The sequence below is a fragment of the Rhinolophus sinicus genome, chromosome 17, assembly GCF_057876585.1.
Source record: "Rhinolophus sinicus isolate RSI-liver-muscle chromosome 17, RSI-T2T, whole genome shotgun sequence".
In the NCBI taxonomy this organism is placed as follows: Eukaryota; Metazoa; Chordata; class Mammalia; order Chiroptera; family Rhinolophidae; genus Rhinolophus; species Rhinolophus sinicus.
Genome location: NC_142517.1, coordinates 166,263,328 through 166,285,491, shown reverse-complemented (window position 1 = coordinate 166,285,491; position 22,164 = coordinate 166,263,328). Strand labels below are relative to the sequence as shown.

Genomic DNA, 22,164 nt, shown 5'->3' with positions numbered 1-22,164 from the left:
GAATTAAATTGAATAATAGACAATAACCTAGCTGTCATTCTCAGAATGAAATGTCATGAATGAATTATCATTGAAATGCTACTTTATTTAGGGTGTGTGGAAATGTTACATTCCCATTCTGGTTTACACTTCATGCACATATATCATTTTAACATGGATATGTCTCTTACACTGGCTTGCAGATAGCTGCCTTATGGGATCCTTATTGCCTGCTTTTCTTTGCATAGCATTGTGACTTTATGGCTGTATTAGTTCGAATAAACGCCTTCTCATTTTATTTTAGCTAATTATTTATGGCTATAGTTCTTGTATATATATATATTTAAAATAGTTAATTCCAAAAATATAATAATTTAATCTACAATCAAAAGGACCAGAAAGGGCGTTTATTCCACTCTCTGCAAGTCAGGTAAGACTTTCCTCTTAGCCATCAAAGGAACAAAGCCTTCCTGCTCTCAAAACAAATATACACAGGAACATGTTATTTTGAAATGCATTTTTGCTTGTTCAAGAAGAAATTTCAGCAGTTTGAAGAAAAGACCAGACAACGAACGATTTTCGTGTCAGAATCTTTTAAACAGAGCATGGTGTTGCGTTTATTCGAACAAATATGGTGAGTGAAACTTTTTATGGATTTGTGAGAATCTGTAGCATGCATTTTATTTCATTTCTGATTTTGCAATTTCATTTATTTTCAACTTTTCAAATACTATGGAAAATAGTAAAATGCTTTATAATTTAATTTTTTTACAGAATTATTCTCTGAGGGGGAATCTGAACATTCAGAAAGAGATACACGCGATGCCTTTTCAGATTCTGAAGACATAGACCAAAGCTCAATGGCTGCTAAAAGATATGCAAGTAGAATATTATCTACAAGCTCCTGGCCTGACTATTTCAAGCCTTCTTTTACCCAAAAACTTGTGTTTAAATATGTTTTAGAGGGTGAACCTGCTGTTTTTACATGTAGTTTAATTGCCTGTCCAACTCCAGAAATGACTTGGTTTCATAACAATCGGCCTATCCCAACAGGTTTTCGACGGGTTATAAAAACCGAGAGTGATTTACATGAGCACTCTTCCAGCTTAGAGATCAAAAGGGTCCAAGGCAGAGATTCTGGAAGTTATAGATTATTAGCAATTAACAGTGAAGGGTCTGCTGAATCAACTGCATCATTGCTTGTTATCCAAAAAGGGCAAGATGAGAAATATTTAGAATTTCTGAAAAGGGCAGAACAGACAAACGAAAACATGGAGACTTTAGTTGAAAGGAAAGAAGACAGGATAAAGGTTGACCTGAGGTTTACTGGGTCTCCGTTTAACAAAAAACAGGATGTGGAACAAAAGGGAATGATGCGAACTATACACTTTAAGACAGTAAGTCCTGGCAAGAAAACAGATTTGATGTATGATGAAGAGTATTTAGAAAGTAAATCTGACTTAAGAGGATGGCTTAATATAGGTGAAAAATTCCTGGATGAGGAGACCAAAATGAAGTTACAACGTTTACGGGAGGCTAGAAAAATGTTAATGGAGAAAAAAAAATTGTCTGTTTTAGATATGTCATCTGAACTAAGGTCAAGAACTTTGAGAAGTGAAGCTAGTGATAAAGATATTCAGTTCTCTAGAGAGGAAATGAAAAGCAGGTCTCTATCTGATCTACCTGAAAATAGGGATAAGGTAGATCATTCAACTGAGGGTATTGTCCAACATCCACATGCCTTTCCTACTAAAATGGATCAAAATATGGATTCTGGAACATTTCCCACAAGCTTTCAAACTACTATTGATGAGGAAATTCCCAAGACTGAAATAAGAATGAGCCAAGAAGCATTTCTAAGAGAAAGTCTACCAAAAGACCATGTATATAGTAGGATTCTAGCAAATCAGACTACCCAAGCAAGAGGACAACTTGAAGAAATTATGACCAAAACTGAAATTGCAGAGTCATCGGAGTGTATCACTAATGTATGGAAGAACAAGGAAACATATGAGACTCCTGAAGAGGTATCTCAAGTTATTATACCACATGCTAGTGAATCTTTTGGTACATTTACAAATATTAAAGGAAATGAAGAAATAGATAGTGAAAGAATAAGAAAGGATGATTTGAGAGAAATACAACACTCTACTTCTACAAGAGTTGATAAATTCAAAACTGAACAGGAAGAAAAAAATGCAAGATTTTTTGAAAATACTTTCCAAAAACGTCTGCAACGTTGCCCACCTTCATTTCTTCAAGAAATTGAATCTCAAGAAGTTTATGAAGGTGACAGTTGTAAGTTTGTGTGTCATTTTCAAGGATATCCTCAACCCATAGTGACGTGGTATAACAATGATATACCAATCCCACATAATCAAGGCTTTATCATTCATACCTCTGAAAACTATTCGACATTAACTTTTTCTTCTGTTCTTCTTCAAGATGAAGGTTCTATTACCTGTGTGCTGTTTAACCAATATGGAGCAGTAAAAACAACTGGTATATTAAAAGTGAAAGCAAAACAATGGCACGGTAGCAAAGTACACAAAGTCCCAATGTTGCATGACTACACTGATGAGGAAGAAGAGCTGGCGTTGGTGTTTGACCAAGCAGAAGACATTTATCCATCTTTGAGACACGAAGGCCACGCAAATCTCCGTATGTTACAAACTAACCCACCAGTTCCTCCCTCTGCAGACACAGAATTGCTTTCCTTTCCTGTTGAAATTCAGATAACAGCAGCAACTCCTACCCCAGAACAGGATAAAGAGTCAAGAGAATTGTTTCAGTTTGAAGAGTTGGAGCCTAAAGCAACTCCTCGAGATGAAGCTACTCAGTCACCAAAACACAAATTTATATTTTCATCTGATATTACTAATGAGCCACCAAAAATATTAAAAGAAATGCCGAAGCATGCCAGGTGTAGAGAAGGGGATTTCATAATACTTGAATGTTTACTATCTGGTGAGCCTAAGCCAATTGTAACATGGTTTCAAAATGGAGTCCTTTTAAAGCAGAACCAAAAGTTTCAGTTTGAAGAAGTTGATTGTAGCCACAGATTATATATTAATGGTGTTAATCCTCAAGATTCTGGAAAATATAAATGTGTTGCTGAAAACAATTCAGGAATAGTTGAGAGTGTTTCAGATCTAATAGTGGAACCTGTCACTCACAGGGAATATAGTCAAGTAGAAAATATTGGTGGAATTTATGAAAAATATTCCAAAGATCAGCAAATTCAGGGAGAATCTATAAGGGCACATTTTTATGATTGTCCCACTGGTCCTTTTACTTCCCAATCTTACGTGAAAGAATATTCTATAAGGGAATGTTTTCAAAACCTTGAGACAACTGAGCAGATACACCAGAAAGGCTATGTTCATTGCACGTCTTCTAGAGAAAAACTACCCAGATTTATGCAGGTTGCTTCTAGGTCCATAAAAACCAACAGGCCTATCAGGGCTGAATATATACAATGTCAGGATGAAGGGAAAGAAGGACGTACAAATGAAAAATCAAAGCTGCACCAAGCAGAAGGTATTCTTTATCCATTTGTTGATTTCAGTGATATTAAAATTAGAAAAGAGGTCAGAAATGATTTTGGAAAACTTGGTGAAGCAGAAAGGGTAAATGTACAAGAATATTCCCAAAGTGACCATTTCTCAAACATCCACTCTGAGAAAACTTTTGATAGTTATGACACAAAAGACTCAGCTTTCATTGTATATGAAGAACCCCTTGGTGAAGAGAGATACTACCCAAGAAGAAAGGTGAAGCATAGAATCATTGAATTTGAAAAGTTACAACACATAGAAAAAGAAGTTCTAGGAAAAAGACCTGCCAGGAAATCATTTGTTACTACTCCTCAAAAGAAGTCTGATGACATTGACTTTCCACTAAATCAAAGAGAATCAAGATCAAGTAACCTAAAGGGGAATATGTATCAGGCAGAGAAAATGTCTCCAAACATTGAACCAGATTCATCTAACATCATAATGAATTTAAAGTTGCTTTCTTCTCAAACTCACAAGGAATGTGAATTACAAGAGAGGGAACAACAGAAAGAAATAGGTTTTATAAAGCAATCTACAATTTCTGAAAGGGCTGAACAAGAAGCACCTATTATATTTGACCTAAGGCAATTTCACTCTCAAATAGAAAATCCAGATTTAAAATTCCAAGAATTAGATAGTGATCAACCAGAAGATGCTTATTTTAAAATCCAACCTCCTGCTTCTGAATCAACTGAGTATGCTGAGAACATTGTATTTGATCTAAAACAAATGTATTCTCATATGGGCGATCCAGCTAAGGAGTTCAATGGGCAAGAAACTAGGCAACAGCAGAAAATGCCTTATCAAGAAGAAATTCCTGAAATATTAGAGTCTGATACACAGAATACCTCTAGAAGTGTGCAAAACAATATATTTACCAATCAAGAAATCTCATCCAGTCAGGAGTTTTCAAGTAGGTCTGTGATGGAGAAAAGTTGTATTGATGAAAAGACCTTTTATTTGGAAAAAGAAGTCCAACAGATACAGGAACAAAATCTAGAAAATGTAAACACTGATCGTTCGCTTAAATTCTTTCCTGAAGAAATCCATACTGAATCAAGTACCCTACTACAAACCTCATCTGTAGATGCAGATGTAGGAGAAACTGCTACTTCAGAGAAAAAGCGTTCGTTAGAAAATGGAGATCAAAGTTTCATTTCACTTTTGAAAAAAGCAGCAAGTGAGGAAAAGTTTTTAGAGGTTTGTGAAATGGAGAAAGAACACATGTTGGAACCTGAGTTGGTATCATTTCAAAAACAGGATGGAGGGACACAGGGTTTTGCTACTGGAATTTTGAGAGACCACAAAGGTGATGCTCAGGAGGCAGACACACTCCACAGGAAACTCACCCCAAGCCAGTGCTTTCCATTCTTGATGACCGAGGAACAACAGACTCTAAATGAACAGATAAATGAAAACATTGATGTCTCTGAAGAAGAAAAATGTTATGAAGAAGTTCAAGTTCAAAATGAAACTCCTTTCTTTACTACTAAAGGAGAAAAGATAGAAACTTGTTTTTCTGAAAACCTTCCTAAATTGGATGAGACACCTACAATGGAAGCAATGGAATCTGAGTTCTCCCTAACACAATATTTACTTGCCGCTGGAAAGCATGAAGTTCCAGAAACTAAAGACACAAAAGACAAGGCAAAACTTGTCCAGAGTGAATCAATCACATCTATGGAGGTTGAAGAAGTAACATTCAACACTGTGTATGAATATTACAATCAACAACAGGAATCAGTAGGCCGCCCATTTTCTCCTGAATCTGATATTTCAATTGATGTGGGAAGTACAACCAGCGAAGAAATCTCTGAGTTAGATCAATTTTATACACCACCATCCTCTGTTGAACATTTTGAAACTCCAAAGTCTCCTGATTTATATTTTACTCTATTAGATACAGCTAACCAATCCTCAACAATTTCAGGAGGTGAGACTGTTCAAAGAATTGCACATTTAGAGGAAGCTGTTGAAAGATACTCAACACCTTCTGAAGGCGAGATAGAGGAAAGATATTCCACACCCCTAGGGGAGACTCTAGAGAGATATTCCACACCCCCAGGGGAGACTCTAGAGAGATATTCCACACCCCCAGGGGAGACTCTAGAGAGATATTCCACACCCCCAGGGGAGACTCTAGAGAGATATTCTACACCTCCAGGGGAGACTCTAGAGAGATATTCCACACCCCCAGGGGAGACTCTAGAGAGATATTCTACACCTTTAGGAGAAGAGATAGTTGAAAGAAGAGGACCAAACCCCAGTGGAAACTTTAAAAGGTACCCATCAAAAATAGAAAGGGAGGACAGTACGCCAAATGAGCATTTTCATACACCTACAGGAGAAAGAAATTCAGCTTATGAAATCTGGCGTTCTGATTCATTTGGCACACCCAATGAAGCCATCGAACCAAAAGACAATGAAATGCCTCCATCTTTTATTGAACCTCTGACCAAAAGGAAGATATATGAAAATACAACGTTAGGCTTCATTGTTGAAGTTGAGGGCATTCCAGTTCCTGGTGTGAAATGGTATAGAAATAAATCTTTGCTAGAGCCAGATGAAAGAATCAAAATAGAAAGGGTGGGTAATGTGTGCTCTTTGGAAATTTCTAACATTCAAAAAAGAGATGGGGGAGAGTACATGTGCCATGCTGTAAACATCATAGGGGAAGCAAAGAGCTTTGCAAATGTAGACATAGTACCCCAAAAAGAAAGAGCAGTGGCACTCCCACCTCCAGTAACACATCAGCATGTCATGGAGTTTGATTTGGAAAATACTTCATCATCAAGAACACCTTCTCCTCAAGAAATTGTCTTGGAAGTTGAATTAAGTGAAAAAGATGTCAAAGAATTTGAGAAGCAAGTGAAAATAGTCACAGTTCCTGAATTTACTCCCGATCACAAAAGTATGATTGTGAGTCTAGATGTTCTTCCGTTGAATTTAGCAGATCCAAATATGGCGTCAAGGGGAGAAGAAGACAAAGATTTAAAAATTGACTTAGAAGTATTTGAAATGCCTCCTCGCTTTATCATGCCTATTTGTGATTTTAAAGTACCAGAAAATTCAGATGCTGTGTTCAAATGTTCAGTCATAGGCATCCCTAGTCCCGAAGTTAAATGGTATAAAGAATATATGTGTATTGAGCCAGATAATGTTAAATACGTGATTAGTGAGGAGAACAGAACTCACATCCTTAAAATTCGAAATGTCTGTCTTTCTGATAGTGCAACATACAGGTGCAGAGCTGTGAATTGTGTAGGAGAGGCTATCTGTCGGGGATTTCTCACCATGGGAGATTCCACAGCAGTTGCTATGGTAACAAAGAAAAGTAAAGTGACTTTAAGCAGTTTGAGGGAAGAATTAGTCTTAAAGAGCAAGTACTCAGACAGCTTTTTTGACTTTCAGGTAGTAGAAGGGCCTCCCAGGTTTATCAAAGGTGTTTCTGACTGTTACGCACCATTAGGCACAACAGCTTATTTCCAGTGTTTAGTTCGTGGCTCTCCAAGACCCACAGTTTACTGGTACAAAGATGGGAAATTGATGCAAGGAGCAAGGTTCAGTGCTGAGGAAAGTGGCATAGGGTTCCACAACTTATTCATAAAAAACTTGGTAAAAGATGACGAAGGTGAATACAGGTGTGTAGCTACAAACAAATCAGGAATGGCCGAGACCTGTGCAGCACTCACCCTAATTTAAAGTTTCTTGTACAATGTTTTAATGCCTCAATAAGTATTACAATTGATTTGAGGGCTTTCATATTTTCCAAATTATGTAGATCTAATAAATTTCCAAATATGTCAATTCTATTTGAACGTATTACATTGAAGACCCTTGGAAAAACAGCTTCTCCATGTAGACATCTCACGTTTGTAATACATGTAAATATTCTGTTGTCTAAACTGTGGAATCATCACTTGTGTTAATGATGCTGTGAAAAATCAAGCACGATTAAATATCTCTTTGGCTACCTAATTGTTTGTGTTTCTACTTTACTCTCATTCCTCTTCCTCAAAGTGTTTCAGCTGAATGCATTATTTTAGCATACAAGCTATGTATGTAAAGTAAAATGTAAAATGGAAGACGATGTCAGATGACCACAGAGACAAACTGGTAAGGGGAAATCTCCTCTCTGCTCTGAATATAAGTCATTTTTGAAATTATAACCCTTTTGCAGCCAAATCTATGCTTATTTACTTGAACTCAGAATAGACAAAACAAACAACAGAAACCAGTTTTGCCCAACTGGTAACTAACTCTATATCGGTTTGATATTGCAATCTTAATATATTTCGGGGGGTCTTTTTAATATATTTTTATATTAATATCTCTCTTAGTGTTTTAACTCTTGCTGGTTTTGAAGGGACCAGTGATGCTCTCTGTTTGGATAGAGTTCATCTGGACATTTGCATAATGTGCAAATAAAGATCTTTCCACTTTTGGAAATACCTCATTTTCTCAATTTTCGAGATAGCATCAAGTTCGTGATGCATCATTAATTTAATATTTGCCTGGGGAAAAAAAGAAGCTACCATATTACATTTATATATAGATTTTAAACTGCAGTCCAATTTCAGAATCTTTAGAAAAAAGAAGGTGGAACATTTTTAGAATGGAAACATTATGGTAATTTGTATTTCAGATTATATACAAATAACAAGATAATAAGCTTTCCCATCATTTTCACTGAATTTCATTTTTAAAACTAATTGGAAATTAATAAGCATTCAAATTCAAGATTTATATATGTTTCTGAAGTGACTTTTTTGTTTTTCACAATTAGAATTGTAATGCATTCACAAAATCCTTAGGATTGTATCTATGTACCAATGTCAACATAAATCTTCTCATGTAAGTTGTAATAAGTATAGAAAAATTCAGGGTTTTTTTTAATCTGAAAATGAGGGGTTGGACAAAAGTCCATAGAGGCGATCATTCAACACTATGTGTCATCCCAGTATAACTTTTCTGAACATAATTTAGAATAAATTTTACTTTTGCAACAGATGATGAGACAAAAAATAGAATATAGTAATGAAATTATGAATCTTCCCTCCCCCAACTCTTAAATTACTCAGTTATCTAATGGCTATATTTGCCACTTGCACTGAATAATTTTTAAGTATCATAATTGTATTAAACACATTAATTTTAATTCTAAAAAATTAAACATTTAATTTAAACTTAATTTTCAAAAGAATTTATATATACCGTTACGTTTATGATGTTTATTTCATCTATTACCTTTTTACTCCCACAGTGAAAATTCCCTAAAAGTCTTCCAAATTAAAAAAGCAGTTGGGAATATGTGCAAAACATAGAGCAGTCAGTCTTATACCCCCATCCCACCTCTCACCTCCACACAACCCCCAAAATTTTGTTTTACTTGTGTGATGTCACTATAACCCGTGAAGATAGATACACAATTGTGGAACAATCATTTCTGTTTCAACCAGTGAGTACACAATATCTGTGATAATAATCATAAATATAATACTGTGTGTGCCAAGAAAAGGTATACACATGACTTGTATTCATCTTTTGTTATCGGTATATATTATTACAATTTTAATACAGTTTTTTCATTTCTCAAAATGTGTATATATATTTTTGGCACCCTCTGTATATCACATCCTAAATCCCTGAAATAAAATTAATTCTATAGTTTGGGGACTTAAGGATTTATTCCTTTAGTCACATAATGGAGGTTTAAGTAAATTAGAAATTCAGATATTTAGGAGGAAGAAAGGAAAAAGAAAAGAAAAAAGTTTACCCAAATATTATAGGAGGAAGAAAGGAAAAAGAAAAAAAAGTTTTAGTGCCTTATTGGATTTGCAGAAAGGGCTGAAAATATACACTTTTATTCATAAAAGAAAGAGGGCTTTATTTGATTTTGCTCATTAGAATTCTGTTAGTCTTAAATGCTTTATACTCGAGGATATGCAGAATAACAATGAATAAAAGAAAAGTAAGCCTTGCTCACATTTGGCTTATTTATTAATTGTTGTAGATAATGAAATTGAATTTTTTAAATTTTCTGATTCAATGGTACATAACTTAAAAGCCTGAAATATTAATTTCTCTGATGCTGGATAAAGAATTCATTGTATTACAAATAGTAGAGTTTAGACATAATTATTAGCCGCTAATACTCCATGTATTCTTAACTACACTTTTCATGTTTCAGTATATTTGTATTCAATTAACTAACTTTTTTATGGTTACTACATTATGTTTAGAAGTAAGGGAAAATATTTCAAGATATTAGTGAGTAGGAGTATTGAACTACATTCATGTTCTTTCCCTTTACCAATGTTTTGGCAGTTTAAGTAAAGGGAAAGCTGACTTGAGTAATGCATTGTAGATTAAATGTGAAGTTAAGTGGCCACCATTAGTGTATGAAATGAATCAGTGATTTTATGGCTACTAATTGAAATAATAAATGAGTATGTATTCTATGTGCTACAGAAAAGTTTTACCATTATTTTTATAGCAAATAGATACTAGAATATTGCCTTCTAATGCTTATACATTAGGACAGAAAAGAATTAAAGCATAAGACTATTCCATGTGATCCAAGTGGAGTGGACTACTAAAATAATAAAACTGCTTCTTAATAAGGCAATAAAACCATTATTAACGGGGCTGTTCTACATACCTAACAGATTTAATGAAACACCTAGCTCTTTGTTATCAAATGACAAGTCTTTCATCCATGATATTGTTTAAAAACTGTCTGTTATTCACTGCTTTGTTTTTCTGTTCTATAATGGTGTATAGGTATTTCTTGTACAATAAAATATAATCAAGTTTCTTTGTTTAAGCTGAAGTTTTATTTAAAATGTAAAAAAACAAAACGGTTCTTGAAAATGCTGATAAGGATATGGTGCTCTCTTCCTACTAGTCAGCCAGCCTATCCAAGGGCAGGGTAACATACAAGGTCTGACAATTACGTTCACAAACTTTCTACTGTGCACTTACATGGTGGAAAGTTCATGAACTTAATTGTCTGACCTCACATAGTACTGAAGTGCTGGTAGAATTTCACAGTAGCTTAGTTTTAGATTATCTGTGCCCAGATTATGTAGAGATTCTCAGTGTGTGAACTCGGTTCTGGGTGCACACCTTTACTGACGATGAACAGGACTCTTGCTCCTTTGTCATAGCCAAATCCGTTGGGCCCAAAGTTCTTTGCATAGCAACCTTTACAATAGATTCCCCCTTCTTTCTCACTCAGAGCTCTTGATTCTTCCCACACTTGGCACACTGGAAACAGTTTTTGTGCCAGGGCTTTGTTGTACCAATTATCTTCTCAGCAGCATTAACGGAATTCCCACATCTAGAACACTTCTCAGCACCTCCGTATTTCTGACCAAATTTATGAGTACAGTAGTACCTCGGATTTTGAATGTCTCCGTTGACCAACATTTCGGTTTATGAATGCCGTAAACCTGGAAGTAAATGCTTCAGTTTTCAAACAGCCTCGGAAGTCGAACATGTCATGCGGCTTCCGCTGAGTGCAAGATCCTGAGGCCTAGCTGTCGGCTATTTTCGAACGTTTCAGAACTCAAACGGTCTTCCGGAATGGATTACATTCGAAAATCGAGGTACCACTGTATTTAGATTTGTTGCAAGCCTGTGAAGTAGAACACTCTCTGGCCTGGTTGAACAATCTCTCACCATGGTCTATGGTGAGCATGCCAGCATTCTGGCCATAACCATAGTATTTTGGCCCATACTTCTTTCCATAGCAAGATTTGTAGTAGATCTCTTTATCATGAATTGTCACTTTTGTGCTATCTAAATTTTTCCTGCAAACCATGCACAGAAAGCAGCAGTGGTGGAAGCTTCTCCCATCACACTGTACTTCTTCCTCATGATACAGGGTCCTGCGGCAGGCCCCAGACTTGTTCCCACATCCCCAGAGGAGCTTTTTTATTCTGGAGGCAGGCCTACACACCATGGGCAAAGCTAAGTAGGGTGGGCTATGAAGGGAGTCAGGAAGCCACAGTCAAGTTTTTCATGTTGGAGATGTTTTCTCTCATTTCTGATCTTCCCATTTTCTTGACTAACTTGACTTGACTTCAGTCATATTTTAAAAGCTTTGCTGAAATACGGTGGCAGTTTACACAGACAAAAGGTGGCCTACATTTCTAGTCAGTGAAAACAGTATTTCTCTTACAAATTCAAATTAAACATTCCTGTAGTTTTTGACATTCATTATTATTTTATATGAGTTTCAAGTGTATAGCATAGTGGTTAGACATTTATATAATTTAGTAAGTGATCCCTCTAACTAGTACCACCTGGCACTGTACATAGTTATTTCTGTATTATTGATTATATCCCTATGCTTTACATCCCCATGACTATTTTGTAACTACAAATTTATATTTCTTAATACATTCACCTTTTTCACCCTGCCCTCAACACATTCCCATCTGTCACCCTGATAGATCGAATACCTATCTGGCACCAGACCTAGTTATTACAATATTACTGACTATATTCCTTATGCTGTACCGTACATCCCCATGACTACTGTGTAACAACCAATTTGTTCTTCTTAATCCTTTCCCCTTTTCATCCAGCCCTAACCCCCCTCCCATCTTAAAGATGTCCCTCTAACATTCCTTGTAACACTGGTTTGATGGTGATGAACTCCTTTAGCTTTTTCTTGTCTGGGAAGCTCTTTATCTGTCCTTCAATTCTAAATGATAGCTTTGCTGGGTAGAGGAATCTTAGTTGTAGGTCCTTACTTTTCATAACCCCTTATTTTTTAATAGTGACTTTAATTTATAAGTAGTAACTAGAATATAGATGTTTTATTTTGGAAATAATCACTCTCTGTTTTGATAATGACATTTTTAAACTCAGTAAATTCTAAATGTAAATAATTCTGGATCTTTTTAGAAATTAATTTAAATAATCCTGGATTCCTTTATTATAAATATTTAGCTAGCAGTTTCTCAAACTTTAGAATTGGGGTTATATCACAAAAGCAAACTCATAAGAACATCTTTAAAATTTATATATTCTAACACTAGTGAAGTGGATTGAAAGTTGCATTAGTACAGTATTTATAATCATATAATGTGATATAATAAACTAAGGTTAAACATTTAGAAATGTGCTTTTTGATAAGTTAAGCTCATGATAATCTAATGATTTCAGGCATAAAGCAGAAGAAGACCATCAGTTGGTGTACAATTCTTTGACTTTTATTTTTTTCTGTTGAATAAAATTGATAGTAAAATAATCATCATTTTTCCCCATACAGAGTTTTCTAGTTATCTTCTGTCTGCTGAGGAAGAAGGACACCAAACTTCTAGCTCTGACCTTCAGTTATCTAATAGAAACGAAACACTTGAACTTTTTTCTGAACCTCCAGTTCATTCAACTAAACTCAATTCCAAAAAGGAAGGCAGTGCCCCAGTTTTCATCAAAGAAGTGTCAAATGCTGAAATAAGCCTAGGGGATGTGGCTAAACTGTCTGTTACTGTCGCTGGCATTCCCAAGCCTAAAATTCAGTGGTTCTTTAATGGAGTAATGTTAATGCCTTCTGCTGACTACAAATTTGTTTTTGACGGTAATGATCATAGCTTGATCATTCTGTTCACAAAACTGGAGGATGAGGGAGAATATACATGTATTGCCAGTAATGAGTATGGACAGACAGTATGTCGTGCTTATATAAAAATAAATGCCAAAGGAAAGGAGCACAAAGGGACTGAATCAGAATCAGCAGTGGAGAAATACCTGGAAAAGCTTGACGGTCCTTATCCTCCTTCCTTCCTTAAGGAGTTAAAACCAATTCACTGTGCTCAGGGTCTTCCTGCCATTTTTGAGTACGTGGTGATTGGAGAGCCTGCACCCACTGTTTTGTGGTTCAAAGACAACAAGCAGCTTTGCACCAATGTTTATTATACTATCATTCATAATCCTGATGGTTCTGGGACATTCATCGTCAATGACCCTCAGAGGGAAGATAGTGGCCTCTATGTCTGTAAAGCAGAGAACGTGTGGGGTGAGTCCACCTGTGCTGCAGAGTTGTTTGTAATTCTGGAAGACACAGACATGACTAATGCCCCCTGCGAAGCAAAGTCCACCCCAGATGCTCCTAAAGATTTTCCACAGGTATCAGTAAAGGGCCCTGCAGTTGAGGCATTTGACTCAGAACCAGAAATTGCAGCTTTTGGAAAGGACACCATTTTGAAAGCTGCTTTAGTTGCAGAAGAAAAACGACAGCTTTCTTATGAGCATATTGTTAAAACAAATGAACTGAACAGTCAAGTTACCTTAGAAGCTGAGCAATTGCAATCGACAGTCATGTTGGAGCAGGATAGGCCCACTCCTGAAAACGCCAGGGAACTTCCCCCCTGCAGTGGCACTCTTCCTATTCAGCCTATCAAGGAACCACCTCCCATTTTACAGCTGCAGGCAGTCCAATCCCAGAAAACCCTCCCCAAAGAAGATATTCTAATGCTTCAAGAGCCCGTGTCACAGGTGGTTCTATCAGATACTGAAAAAATACTCCCAAATGCCATCTCCAGAGAAGAAATTAGTTCACTAACAGTTGAGCCTCTGAAAACTTTATTAACTGAAACTGAAGGGAGTTATCCACAGTCTTTAACAGAAGAACCTCTAACATCTGTGGCCAAAGAAGTACTTTTACCAAAAGAAAAGACAGTATCTTCAGTGGACAAAGAGCAAATAGGGACTCTTCCAAAGCAAGAGGCACAAAGTGCTCTCATCCTGAGTCAGAACTTAGCAGAGGGACATGTGGAAAGTTTCAAGGGTCCTGAAATTGTGGGCTCTGAGGTAAACTGTGAGCCCCAGGTCCTTTCAGAACACATGTGCATAGAAGAAGGTGCAATTTTGATGGAAAGTACAGATCAACTGAAAAGTACAGGGCAAGATTTTGCGGCCAGGACTGAGGAAGGCAAGTCCTTAAGTTTTCCACTAGCATGTGAGGAAAAGCAGGTCCTGCTTAAGGAAGAGCATTCTGACAACTTGGCAATGCCCTCTAACCAAATCACTGAGTGTAAGAAAGAGCCTATGGCAATAAAGGGCTTGCCTGAAGTGCAGGGAAGTGACATTCTTTCTAAGGAAAGTTTGCTTCCTGGTAGTCCAGAAGAACAAAGATTAAACCTGAAAACCCAGATCCGTAGGGCTTTGCAAGCAGCAGTGGCCAGTGAGCAAACGAGTCTTTTCTCCGAGTGGTTAAGAAACATTGAAAAGGTGGAGGTCAAGGCCATAAACTTCACTCAAGAGCCCAAACGCATTATGTGCACCTACCTTATTACCTCAGTGAAGTCTCTAACAGAAGAATTCACCATCGCTATTGAAGGCATTGATCTTCAGATGGCTGACTTGAAAACTGAATTTAAAGATGCTTTGTGCTCTATTATATGTGAGGAGAGAACGATCTTAACAGCCGAGGATCCTGGAATTCAGAAAGGAGCCAAAATAGACTTGCAGGAAGAAATGGGTTCTTTTTCAGATTCACAGATGGTTGAAGCAACCACTGAACCAGAAATCGAATCTAAATATTTTGTCTCAACACAAGAGGTCAGTTATGTTCATGTAGAAAGTCAGGTCAAAGCTGTGGATACCACAACTGTCCCTGATGGGGTTCCTATAGCTGCTATCTCTGATGAAAAACAGGATGAGTTACCGAAACCATCTGAGGAAAAAGAGAAAGCCTCTGAAAGGGGTTCTGAGGATGCTGGTAGTGTAGAGATACAGAAAGCTGAGGGCAGCTTCATGAAAGAGGATGGTCCTGTTATACATCAGCCCTTGGTGGACACTATTGCTGAGGAGGGTGATGTTGTAAAATTCACGTCATCCATAACAAATGCCAAAGAGGTGAATTGGTATTTTGAGAGTAAACTGGTGCCTTCAGATGAAAAGTTCAAGTGTTTACAAGATCAAAATACATACATGTTAGTTATCGACAAAATAAATACAGAAGAACATCAAGGACAGTATACCTGTGAGGCTCTGAATGACAATGGAAAAAAAGCAACTTCGGCAAAACTCACTGTAGTCAAAAGAGGTTGGATTTTAAGGATTAAATGGATCAAGCTCTAACATTCACTGGGTTGTAATGTTTAGGTCTGATCACTGAATTTCCACTTATCTGCCACTGCCAGAATGCAGTTGATTTAGAGTACGAACGAAGTCACAGACATAATCATGGTTATTAACTCTTCTTTTCCCATGCTGCCATATTGAATAATATGGTAGATCTGCGTTACTATTTGTTTTTAAAATAAAACATGTTTTCATGTTTCGTAATACCAATCCATACGCATTTTAGATTATTTTTATATGAAAATACTTTAATAACATGTAATCAAAAGCTGTCAGTGAACACCTAGCCAGTCCAAAATTGCCAGTCTCATCCCTAAATTCAAAATAACCATGATTAATTGTCCATTTATGTTTCTTGTTTCTATTTCATTTTTACTGTTGTTTCACTTATCACTTTATATAGTATATCATGTTTTTTCACATTATTCTCAGTGTTCCTAGTTAGCATGGTATATTTAAAGGATACATCATGTTATGCATGTAAACCAATAGCATCACATTTTAATTTTTTTTTCACAATTCACTGCAAAATAATGACTGCATATGTTGAAAGCTGCTTATTGTCTCCTTTTGCCTTCAGTGGTCTTTCTCATTTTCCAGTCACTTGTCTTAAACTGCTGCAGTCCTTCTCACCAATTTCAACTGTTGCACTTCATTAACATAAACAAAAGTTAGAAGCAAAAGAAAAATGTGTTGTGCCTGATAAGGAGGTATGCTAATGCACTCTGCTTCCCTTCACAGCTGCCCCAGTGATCAAGAGGAGAATCGAGCCCCTTGAAGTAGCTCTGGGCCACCTAGCCAAATTCACCTGTGAGATAGAAAGTGCCCCCAATGTCCGATTCCAGTGGTTTAAAGCCGGCCGAGAAATTTACGAGAGTGACAAGTGTTCCATTCGATCTTCACATTACATCTCCAGCTTGGAAATCCTGAGAACCCAGGTTGTTGACTGCGGCGAGTACACCTGCAAAGCTTCCAATGAGTATGGCAGTGTCAGCTGTACTGCCACACTAACTGTGACAGGTAAATGACATACACTGAATCAGATGTTATCATCTCATTTCATATTGTTGCCTAATTTGTTTTTCATACAGGTTCAAGAAGTGCTTGTCCTAGCAACTGGAGAGACCAGTATCCAAGATGGTAACATGGTCGTTAGGTACTATGTGGGACTAGAAATCAGTATTTAAGTCGTATTTCTAACAACAGCTAAAGAGAAAATAAAAATAATTTATTACTTTGAGACAAATGTTAAGGAATCATATGAGTAACAGCTCCTGAAACTTTGATTTTGAGGGTTTTTGTTTGTTTTCTTCTTTTCTTTTTTCAATGACCAGCTTGGTGGAAATATCTTGGATAACTACTAATGGTCTTGGTCCTTAATATAAAAAATTTCAGGACAGTTTGGTGCTACTAAAAAATAAATGATATCCCAATGAATTTAATAATTTGAGACCATTTAACCAATTAAGAGCAGAATTATAAACTGAGAAAAGCCAGAGCATAAATTAAAGTTAAACAAATCCTAATATGAGACAGGGAGCTAGCAAAGGACTGTGACTTAGGATTCTCACCCTGAGCTTTATTAATAATTTAAAAATAAGAGCAACTACACAAATACTCTGTTCCCAATATCTTAATTGACACACAGGATGACTTTTAAGTAGTTATCGCCCATCAAATGTTTGAATTTCCTCATTAAAAAAAACTAGCGCCCTTTTTCTCTCTCTCTCTCTCTTTTTCTCTCTCTCTCTCTGTCTTTCTCTCTCTCTCTCTCACTTTATTCCCAAGGGAAAATGTGCTTATAAACTATGATTTAAGGTCAGGGATAGCAATAACCCATGTTGTTCAGAGAAGCCATGTGCTAATGTCAGAGTGGGACAGTCCCTTGGTCTTCTTTCTCAATGAGAGAATGGAGGGAAAAGGCAAATGCCGTACATCTGTTTGCCCTGAGAAAGCCAGGGTTCCGTGTAGCTTCCTTGCCTCTTTAAATCTTTTACATATCAGACCATCTGAAACCTAGGCTCATGGTGACCCAACCAGTGGTTTTCACTTTGTGATCAGAGTCTCCACGCAATCATGTATATGGCTTTATTCTTAATGACACTTTTGGAAATGTGTCTACCCAAATGAGACCAATTCAGTAACGGAACTAATACCTACACTTCAAATAGTAAGAGAGAAAGGAGGAGGAATTTTTAAAATATCAGAAAGAGATTCCTAACAGCATGTTTCAAAATGCAGAGTGGAAGTGGGAAATTACTGCTTAAATATTTGGACAAGTTTGGAATGACTTAAGGTTGCCTTCAGAGTTGAGCCATGAAGCCTTTCCTGGTGTTGACATGAGGGTTAGAGAGACTTGACAAAACTGCTCAAACTTTTTATCGCATAGTATTCCTACTCTTCAAGTACATTTTCTTTCTCTTTCTTCCATAGTCTTCTACTCAGCCAGAATAAAAGTATCAGCTGAATCACTTATCAAATAATTAAAATAATTAATCAGCTATTAATAGAGACAAATCTTTAACAATAGAGAGTTAATGCTGCTAAACAAAGGAGCATTTGTTCTTTCCTTTGATGGAGACATTTAAAGTACTGTCTCCCTCCTCTGTAAAGAACACCTTCATCCTCTCCTGTAACAACTCTGTCATCTTATTAATACATTACACTATTTTCAATAATGTCTCATGTCTGTCTAAAGATATAACTCATTTTTCTTCTCTTTCTTGAAATATATCATTACAGCAAGAGCTTTGGTGGGGACAAAATGTAATGCTGGGAACATTTCTTTTGCAGAGGCATATCCACCAAGCTTTCTCTCCAGACCTAAGTCAGTTACAACTTTTGTGGGTAAGGCAGCCAAGTTCCTCTGCACAGTGGCAGGGACGCCTGTGATTGAAACCATTTGGCAGAAAGATGGTGCTGCACTGTCACCTTCCCCTAACTGCAAGATTTCTGATGCAGACAACAAACACATTTTAGAACTCTCAAATCTTACCATTCAAGACAGAGGAGTTTACTCTTGTAAGGCTTCCAACAAGTTTGGAGCCGACATCTGCCAAGCTGAGTTGATCATCGTCGACAAACCACATTTCATTAAAGAATTGGAGCCTGTGCAATCAGCTATCAATAAGAAAGTCCACCTTGAATGCCAAGTAGATGAAGACAGAAAAGTCACCATTACATGGAATAAAGATGGGCAAAAGCTGCCACCTGGGAAAGATTATAAGATCTATTTTGAGGATAAAATAGCATCACTTGAGATTCCTCTGGCCAAACTGAAAGATTCAGGAACCTATGTTTGCACAGCTTCAAATGAGGCTGGAAGCAGCTCCTCTTCAGCGACAGTAACTATCAGAGGTAAGAAATGTGTGAATATTATTTTTCACTTCCTTTTCTGAAAGGATGCCTCAGTAGTGAAATTATTTTGACAAATAATACGGTCAGTGTGGTTTGTTATTAAAATCATTTCATCCAAGCAAACCTTTTGGTTTGGGGAAATCCTGTCATTGTTTGATTTTATTTTTTTAATCTTCTTCAGAAATCACTTACTTTTGTTCTTTTAAGACTGTCTGCCATTAACGAAGTCTGCTTAAAATTTCTTTTAAAGAAGTTCAAGTGTCTAGGAGATCCTTAACTATTCTTCTTTTTTAAAATCGCTCTGTATAAATAGAGTTTGCTTGTTTTGTTTCTTTGTTCATTTTTTAAATCAAGACACTGGGAAAGTGCTTTCGCATCACGGAAACATGGAAAGTTATTGAGAGCACCACAACCTTTTCAGAAATGTCATGCAGATTATTTTATGTGTGTTGTGCCTTTTTGTTGTACGTGCCTACGTATCTTTTGTGGAGTTTATGCTTCAGGTATCTTTTCCTTTTTCTTTTCTTGGTAACTTCATGTAGAGCCACCATCCTTTGTGAAGAAGGTGGACCCCTCCTATTTAATGCTCCCAGGTGAATCAGCACGCCTCCATTGCAAGCTGAAAGGCTCACCTGTGATCCAGGTTACTTGGTTTAAAAATAACAAAGAACTTAATGAGAGTAACACAGTCCGAATGTCTTTTGTCCATTCTGAGGCTATACTTGATATTACGGATGTAAAAGTTGAAGACAGTGGGAATTACTCATGTGAAGCAGTGAATGATGTTGGCAGTGACAGCTGCAGTGCTGAAATAGTTATCAAAGGTTTGTTTGCTCAGTTATCATCCATTGTTTCACCAAGAAAAGATTTTCTGTTTAATTGCTCATAACACATGACTTATACAACTTATGCTTTCATGCTTTTGTAGAACCACCTTCTTTCATCAAAACTCTTGAGCCTGCAGATATAGTGAAAGGAACAAATGCCCTTCTTCAGTGTGAAATCTCAGGCACTGGACCATTTGAAATTAGCTGGTTCAAAGATAAGAAGCAAATTCGAAGTAGTAAAAAATACAGGTTGTTTTCTCAGAAGTCTCTGGTGTCTTTGGAGATCTTTTCTTTTAATAGTGCAGACGTTGGTGAATATGAATGTGTTGTTGCTAATGAAGTTGGGAAGTGTGGCTGCAGTGCAACACACTTGCTAAAAGGTTAGTGCTTGGAAAACTGACATCTCTTCAATAAACTGTCAAAATCGCTTTTTTAACTCGTGGAAGGAAAACTGGTACTTTCCCGTCTTCTCCTAACCTTTAAAAATACATTTTGCTTTTGGTTTGACCTGGGACCTGGGGGAACAAAGTCAGTGACCTTCATCCAATCTTATCCTGAGACCAGTGTAAATATTTAATCTCTGATAACAAATGTGAATTACATAAAAGGACATTTTGTCAGCTGATAACCATGTATCTTCTATGCTTCTTTCTCTTGGATAGAATCGTAATTCTTCTTAAATTTTATTTCTTCTTCTAATTAACCAATACAATGGGATAGCAGTATTGGACAAGATAAATGTCACCTAGATAAAAACACAAATGTATATGGTGTTGAAAGTGTTTAGGAATTGATAAGCTTTGTGTGCTCTCTTTCTTTGACTAGAACCACCAACCTTTGTAAAGAAAGTAGATGATTTTACTGCACTAGCAGGACAAACTGTTACCTTACAAGCTGCTGTGAGAGGGTCACAGCCCATTTCTGTCACATGGATGAAAGGACAAGAGATCATTAAAGAAGATGGAAAAATCAAAATGAGCTTTTCCAGTGGTGTTGCGGTCTTGATAATCCCTGATGTTCAGATTAGTCTGGGGGGCAAATACACATGCCTGGCTGAAAATGAAGCTGGAAGCCAAACATCTGTTGGGGAATTAATAGTTAAAGGTTTGTGTAGGAACATTTTAACTCTGAATCCACATTTCCACTTAAAAATGAAACGCTGATATGCATTTTGGAATTCTAACTATTTAATGCCATTGTAGAACCTGCCAGAATTGTTGAGAGAGCAGAACTGATCCAGGTGACAGCGGGAGACCCAGCCACGCTGGAGTACACAGTCACAGGCACCCCAGAACTCAAGCCCAAATGGTACAAAGATGGGAGACCTCTGGTTGCCAGTAAAAAGTATCGAATAAGTTTTAAAAACAATGTTGCCCAACTCAAATTTTATTCCGCTGAACTACACGATAGTGGCCAATACACATTTGAAATTTCCAATGAAGTGGGCAGCAGCTCCTGCGAGACAACTTTCACTGTATTAGGTTAGTATATTTGGAAGCCTATGCTACATATTCCTTTGAAACCCAACAAGCAACTAAAAATAAAATCACTGAGCACTTCTCCATATTGACCTTACTTCCCTTTTGTGCCATGAACAGATCGAGACATCGCTCCATTTTTTACCAAACCTCTACGCAATGTGGATAGCGTGGTTAGCAGTACCTGCAGGCTGGACTGCAAAATCGCTGGCTCCCTCCCAATGAGGGTGTCCTGGTTTAAGGATGGTAAAGAAATAGCTTCTTCCGACAGATACAGAATAGCATTTGTGGAAGGCACAGCCTCTTTGGAGATAACCAGAGTAGACATGAATGATGCAGGGAATTTCACTTGCCGAGCCACAAATTCCGTGGGAAGCAAGGACAGCAGTGGAGCCCTGATTGTGCAAGGTTGGCTGGAGACTGCATTTCATTCTTACTGTAGACGATGTTCAAATTACGTCTTCTTCCCTTAGGTCGCGCCTCTTAACTCTTTGAAATTCTTTCTTATACCCCTTCCTTAGAACCACCCAGTTTTGTAACTAAACCTGCATCAAAGGACGTTCTGCCCGGCTCGGCAGTCCGCCTGAAGAGCACCTTCCAAGGGTCTATTCCTCTTACAATCAGATGGTTTAAGGGTGACAAAGAGTTGGTTTCCGGTGGAAGCTGTTATATTACCAAAGACGCTCTAGAAAGTTCCCTGGAACTCTATGCAGTAAAAACCTCCGATTCAGGCACATATACCTGTAAAGTCAGCAACGTTGCCGGAAGTGTGGAGTGCAGTGCAAACTTATTTGTAAAAGGTTTGCCGTGTTTTCTTGACATCCTTGTGCTACCATTGTTATAAGGTCTTTCCTCTTCCTCATGTTT

The 22,164-nt window shown here is 37.2% G+C and overlaps 1 protein-coding gene and 1 pseudogene across 2 annotated transcripts in view; one reads left to right on the top strand and one right to left on the bottom strand.

Moving 5' to 3' along the window:
* TTN (titin) overlaps positions 1–22,164 on the top strand; it is a 271,515-nt gene that overhangs the window by 55,145 nt on the left and 194,206 nt on the right. The window contains exons 46-54 of one of the 2 annotated variants that reach the window (XM_088794519.1): positions 12,820–15,597; positions 16,377–16,655; positions 18,429–18,992; positions 19,535–19,816; positions 19,921–20,199; positions 20,645–20,923; positions 21,022–21,300; positions 21,418–21,705; positions 21,819–22,097. In XM_088794519.1, the coding sequence (XP_088650645.1) occupies positions 12,820–15,597; positions 16,377–16,655; positions 18,429–18,992; positions 19,535–19,816; positions 19,921–20,199; positions 20,645–20,923; positions 21,022–21,300; positions 21,418–21,705; positions 21,819–22,097 (5,307 nt within the window). Of the gene's footprint in view, positions 1–753; positions 7,515–12,819; positions 15,598–16,376; positions 16,656–18,428; positions 18,993–19,534; positions 19,817–19,920; positions 20,200–20,644; positions 20,924–21,021; positions 21,301–21,417; positions 21,706–21,818; positions 22,098–22,164 lie in introns of those variants that run through there. The other variant, XM_019739278.3, reaches the window with a different exon arrangement.
* On the bottom strand, positions 10,600–11,386 carry LOC109451221 (cysteine and glycine-rich protein 2 pseudogene; annotated as a pseudogene).